The 5,314-nt window shown below is 59.4% G+C and overlaps 1 protein-coding gene across 2 annotated transcripts; it reads left to right on the forward strand.

Annotated features, from left to right (window-relative positions):
* Positions 1–458: 458 nt before the first annotated feature.
* On the forward strand, positions 459–5,092 carry NKX2-1 (NK2 homeobox 1). Of its 2 annotated transcripts, XM_016152119.2 has the most exons (4): positions 459–1,122; positions 1,512–1,650; positions 2,369–2,754; positions 3,645–5,092. In XM_016152119.2, exons 1-4 carry the CDS (start codon positions 1,050–1,052, stop codon positions 4,379–4,381), a joined length of 1,335 nt encoding a protein of 444 aa, XP_016007605.1. In that variant the 5' UTR covers positions 459–1,049; the 3' UTR covers positions 4,382–5,092. The 2 variants fall into 2 exon arrangements, with proteins under 2 accessions (XP_016007605.1, XP_036073747.1); XM_036217854.1 differs by lacking the exon at positions 1,512–1,650.
* The last annotated feature ends 222 nt before the right edge of the window (positions 5,093–5,314 follow it).

A 5,314-nucleotide genomic window follows, 5' to 3' on the forward strand; every position in this document is an offset into this window, starting at 1 on the left:
AAAGTTTGTCCACGCCGGGGGGTACCCTGAGCTTCCTCTCCCCCAGTAAAGGAACGTAGGTGGTAAGGAAAGCAAATGTTGGTATAGGAGTTGGCTTTATTTCGAGGGAGTGCAGAGCACTCTTCAAGGAGAGAATTGAAATAAAAAACAATAAACAAAACAACTTTGCTATTACTATTGCTATTGATGGGAAAGGCACCTAACCTGCTGAATTGAATCGTTCAAAGTGCCTGTTCATCATTGGGAGCGCCTTCTCTACACGGAGGGGAAAGAAAATAGAAAAACAAAAACCAAATTCGAGAAGCCTCCTTAACAGGCCCCCGCAGCGGCTAGGAGGCCCCTGCCCGGCCAGGGGAGCGCTCCACCCTCCCAGCCCCTAGCGTGGGGAGGAAGCTAAAATAGCCAAAGAGAAGACGGAACACCAGCAACAACAGCACGTTTAAAATCCAAGGGGGAAAAGTCGGAGTGGGTCTCAAGATCTGCGCCGCGCAGAGCTCAGCTCCGTAGTCCACTCGGCTAGAGGCCGGGGCCTGGCCGGAGCAGCGACGCAGATGCCTCAGCCAGGCTGGGGAGCGCAGCCCATAGCTCCCCCTCTCCAGGCGCCCAAGGACCCTCAAGGCGCGGGGCTCACACTTGAAGCCTGGGAACGCGCAGACAGGAAACCCACTTCCTCCTAAGCAGTTTCTTGCTCGCAGATGAGAGGCGTCCAATTGAAGCAGAATGATCCTCATCTACTAATATCCAGCGTGGCCACAAAGCGACTGGCCATTTACGCCACCACTTTAAACAAAGATATTTGGTTATTCCCGGGGAAGCAAGTGCACTTTTGCATGGTTGAGCTCCGGGCGGAGGCAAGCCTCAGCCCAGCCTCCCTCCTGCTGGGCTTCTCGCGCCTGGGGATTAGCCTCCTCCCGGCCAGCTGGGCCCTCCGGGGTTCAGGCTAAGTTCCGCCGGGCAACAGGCGGGCGGACACTCTCGACGCTCCCTGGTCGCACCCTTCCTGAAGCATCAGAAGGGAAATCAGCGTGGGCTCGGGTGCCGGGGTTGTGATGTCCTTGGAAAGTCAGCTCCAGTCCCAGAACCCCGTGCGTCCAGACGATGGGCGAGGGTCGGGAACACCAGGTTTGTTCGAGGTGGGGCAATTTAAGTGATGGTCCCTCGCGTTAATACCCCCCTACCCCCACCCTGCCGGTCTCCCAGCTCCATCGGCCAGTGGTGCGCTTGCCAGGATGGGGGTGGGGAAAGAGAGCCTCGTGTGGGGTTGGGGGGGGCGTGATGAGCGCGGGGTGGGGGGCGGGGGTCCGCGGAGAAGACCCTGAGCTAAGCGGAGGAGGACGCTGGGATCTGGGACAACCTCTCCGCAGTAGCCGATCCCCTGCTCAGCGCCCCCTCCGCCCGCAGGGATTTTCTCTCGGGTAGGGGGAAAGGGGGCGGGGAGCAGAGGTGTCCCTCTGACGGCGGCAGAAGAGGCAGACAGACTGACAGACACGCAGCCAACAGTGCGGCCCCAGGGTTCGTCCCCAGACTCGCGAGCTCATTTGGTGGCGACTCGGGCTCGGCGCCGCGAAGCCCGATGTGGTCCGGAGGCAGTGGGAAGGCGCAGGGCTGGGAGGCCGCGGCGGGAGGGAGGAGCAGCCCCAGCAGGCTCAGGTGAAACCCCTACCCCGTCCCTTGGCCCCCTCCCTCTAAACACCTGTCTCCGCCTGGGGAACCCCGACCGAACTCGAAAGTGGTTCACTTTCTAACTCAGCAAGTTGGTTGCAAAGCAGCATTCACCTTCCTTCCTCACCATTATCCCTCCTTGGCTACTCCCCACCTCACTTCTTGCCCTCCCTTCTCTCGGTTCCCTCCTCCTTTCCCTCCCCCGCCTCCTCCTGCGCGCCGCCCGCACCCCACAAAATATGGGGGTGGGGGTATTGGGGGGGAGGAAGAAAGAAATGCTTTAGGTCGCGTCTCTGCCTCTCTCTCTCTCTCTCTCTCTCTCCCTCTCTCTCTCTCTCTCTCTCTCTTTCTTTCTCACCTAAAAATCCTGACAAGTGAAACTTAAAGGTGTTTACCTTGTCATCAGCATGTAAGCTAATTATCTCGGGCAAGATGTAGGCTTCTATTGTCTTGTTGCTTTAGCGCTTACGCCCCGCCTCTGGTGGCTGCCTAAAACCTGGCGCCGGGCTAAAACAAACGCGAGGCAGCCCCCGAGCCTCCACTCAAGCCAATTAAGGCGGACTCGGGCCACTCGGTTACGTGTACATCCAACAAGATCGGCGTTAAGGTAACACCAGAATATTTGGCAAAGAGAGAAAAAAAAAAAGCAGCGAGGCTTCGCCTTCCCCCTCTCCCTTTTTTTTCCTCCTCTTCCTTCCTCCTCCAGCCGCCGCCGAATCATGTCGATGAGTCCAAAGCACACGACTCCGTTCTCAGTGTCTGACATCTTGAGTCCCCTGGAGGAAAGCTACAAGAAAGTGGGCATGGAGGGCGGCGGCCTTGGGGCTCCGCTGGCGGCTTACAGGCAGGGCCAGGCGGCACCGCCGGCCGCGGCCATGCAGCAGCACGCCGTGGGGCACCACGGCGCCGTCACCGCCGCCTACCACATGACGGCGGCGGGGGTGCCCCAGCTCTCGCACTCCGCCGTGGGGGGCTACTGCAACGGCAACCTGGGCAACATGAGCGAGCTGCCGCCGTACCAGGACACCATGCGGAACACCGCCTCGGGCCCTGGATGGTACGGTGCCAACCCAGACCCGCGCTTCCCCGCCAGTAAGTGAGGCCGTCCCGCTGTGGGGCCGCGGGCTGAGCGCGGGAGGTGCGGGGTGAGCCGCCGGCAAGGCGCGGCGCCTGCCTGCCTGCTGTGCGCTGGGCATCAGGGTGGACAGCCGGGCAGCGGCGCCAGGGAGTCGGGCGCGGGAGCTGGGGATTCTTCCCGGTGCTGGGCTGAGGGGTTCAAGAAGAGACACTCAGCAGCGCTGCGGTCCCGCAGGCAAGTGCTGGTATTCGGCGTCTCCCAGATGTGGCCAACTGGCAGCTCTGCTCCGCGCGCGGGATCTCAGAGTGCCCACCGAGTCTCCGCTCTAACTTAGGGAGTCGGGGCAAGCAGGACGCTCAGGCGCGGGGCCGGCCTCTCTCTGGTCTGGGCAAGTGGGAGGGTGCGCGGCTCTAGAGAGGGATCTAAATGGACCGAGCAAGTGTCCACGCTGGGGCTGACAGGAGAGGACGGCGAGAGGAAAAGTGTCTGGGGGTCCCTAGATTTCGAAACACCCCCCTTTCCTAAGCTCCCAAAGTTAGGGTCTACCGTCGGACCCCAGCTCCTGGCCTGGGCCCAGGTGGCCGCCGGTGGCTCGTTAACCCCGCGACTCCAGCCCAGATTGGGCACGAAAGGAACTGGAGCGACCTTTCTCCACAGTGCTTTTGGGTGGAGCACTGAGACTGAGGGAGGTAGCTGGGGTTGAGGAGGAAGCTCTCCAGTCAACCCCTCGACGGCACGGCCCGTGCAAGCGCTGGCGATCCCCGCGGCTGGGCCTCTCAGGGCTCAGGCGGCCTAGGTGAGGAGGGCGCCGTCGGGGCCGGGCCTGGCCGGCCAAGGGCGCGGAAGGCAGAAGTGGCTTGGCCCGGCCCGGCCCCGGCCGACGCTGTGCGTTTGTCGCTTGCAGTCTCCCGCTTCATGGGCCCGGCGAGCGGCATGAACATGAGCGGCATGGGCGGCCTGGGCTCGCTGGGGGACGTGAGCAAGAACATGGCCCCGCTGCCAAGCGCACCGCGCCGGAAGCGCCGGGTGCTCTTCTCCCAGGCGCAGGTGTACGAGCTGGAGCGACGCTTCAAGCAGCAAAAGTACCTGTCGGCACCGGAGCGTGAGCACCTGGCCAGCATGATCCACCTGACACCCACGCAGGTCAAGATCTGGTTTCAGAATCACCGCTACAAGATGAAGCGCCAAGCCAAGGACAAGGCGGCACAGCAGCAACTGCAGCAGGACAGCGGCGGCGGCGGAGGGGGCGCCGGATGCCCACAGCAGCAGCAAGCGCAGCAGCAGTCGCCGCGCCGCGTTGCGGTGCCGGTCCTGGTGAAAGACGGCAAACCCTGCCAGGCGGGCGCCCCTGCTACGGGCGCAGCCAGCCTGCAAGGCCACGCGCAACAGCAGGCGCAGCAGCAGGCGCAGGCCGCGCAGGCGGCGGCGGCGGCGATCTCAGTAGGCAGCGGTGGCCCCGGCTTGGGTGCACACCCGGGCCACCAGCCGGGTAGCGCGGGCCAGTCGCCGGACCTGGCGCACCATGCCGCCAGCCCCGCGGCGCTGCAGGGCCAGGTCTCCAGCCTGTCTCACCTGAACTCCTCCGGCTCGGACTACGGCACCATGTCCTGCTCCACCTTGCTATATGGTCGGACCTGGTGAGAGGACGCTGGGCCGATCCTAGCCCAGCACACTGCCTCACTGCTTCCCCTCCTGCCCGCCACACACACCAACCACCCGCCGCTCCATGTGCTTCGACTTTTCTTAAGAACCTGTCCCGTTTAGACCGAGGGGGGAAAAAAAACACAAAAGCCAAACTGCTGGACGTCTTTCCTTTTTTTTTTTCTTTTCTAAAATTTGTGGGATTTTTTTTAAAAAGAAAATAAAAACAACCAAGCGAATCCAATTCTCTTTTTAAAGAGCCTTTAAACAGAGAAGGACATAACAAAACAGCTTTGGGGGTGTCTTTTAGATGGTTCAAACGGGTTTTCCACACCCAGGCGGGGCAGAGTTTGGAGAGGGCTCTGTTCTGAGGTGGCTCTGGACTCTAAAGATCTCAAACTTCACTCTGGGTACACTGTGCCAGCAAAGTGGACTCGCTTGTAAATACCAGGATTTCTTTCGAAGGGGAGACAGGGCCTGGGGAGAGGAAAGACTTCTACAGACCCCACTTGTCACTGACACAAAGGAAATACCCCCTCCCAGCAAGCTCTGGCTGCCCAGGCTCAGCCTGAGGGCCCTGGCTAAAACTGTTTTATGTTTGATGTGAACTTGTAGCTGTAAAATGCTGTCAACGTTGGACTAAACTAGTTTTTAGTAATCTGTACATTTTGTTGTAAAAAAAACCCAAAAAACAAAAACAAACAAAAAAACCCACAAAAAAACAACCCAGTCCCGATCCCTAGCCCATTATATTTTTTGTGGGCACTGATAAATCTGTGTATATTATTTGGCAGTTTGGTATTTGCAGTGTCTTTTTCTGTTGTAACTTATGTAGATATCTGGCTTAAATATAGTTCCTAAGAAGCTTCTAATAAATTATACAAATTAAAAAGATTCCTTTTCTGATTAAAAACCCACCTTTTGTTTGATTTT

This window comes from Rousettus aegyptiacus, unplaced genomic scaffold, assembly GCF_014176215.1.
Source record: "Rousettus aegyptiacus isolate mRouAeg1 unplaced genomic scaffold, mRouAeg1.p scaffold_m13_p_3, whole genome shotgun sequence".
Lineage (NCBI taxonomy): Eukaryota > Metazoa > Chordata > Mammalia > Chiroptera > Pteropodidae > Rousettus > Rousettus aegyptiacus.

What these genes read in the sequence shown, in the direction of transcription:
- NKX2-1 (XM_016152119.2), top strand. Translation starts at nt 1,050, where the DNA reads ATGTCCTTGGAAAGTCAGCTCCAGTCCCAGAACCCCGTGCGTCCAGAC. An exon ending in GCGAGGGTCGGGAACACCAG is followed by an intron (nt 1,123 to 1,511) that starts GTTTGTTCGAGG and finishes GTGCGGCCCCAG; the next exon opens with GGTTCGTCCCCAGACTCGCG. An exon ending in AGACCCGCGCTTCCCCGCCA is followed by an intron (nt 2,755 to 3,644) that starts GTAAGTGAGGCC and finishes TGTCGCTTGCAG; the next exon opens with TCTCCCGCTTCATGGGCCCG.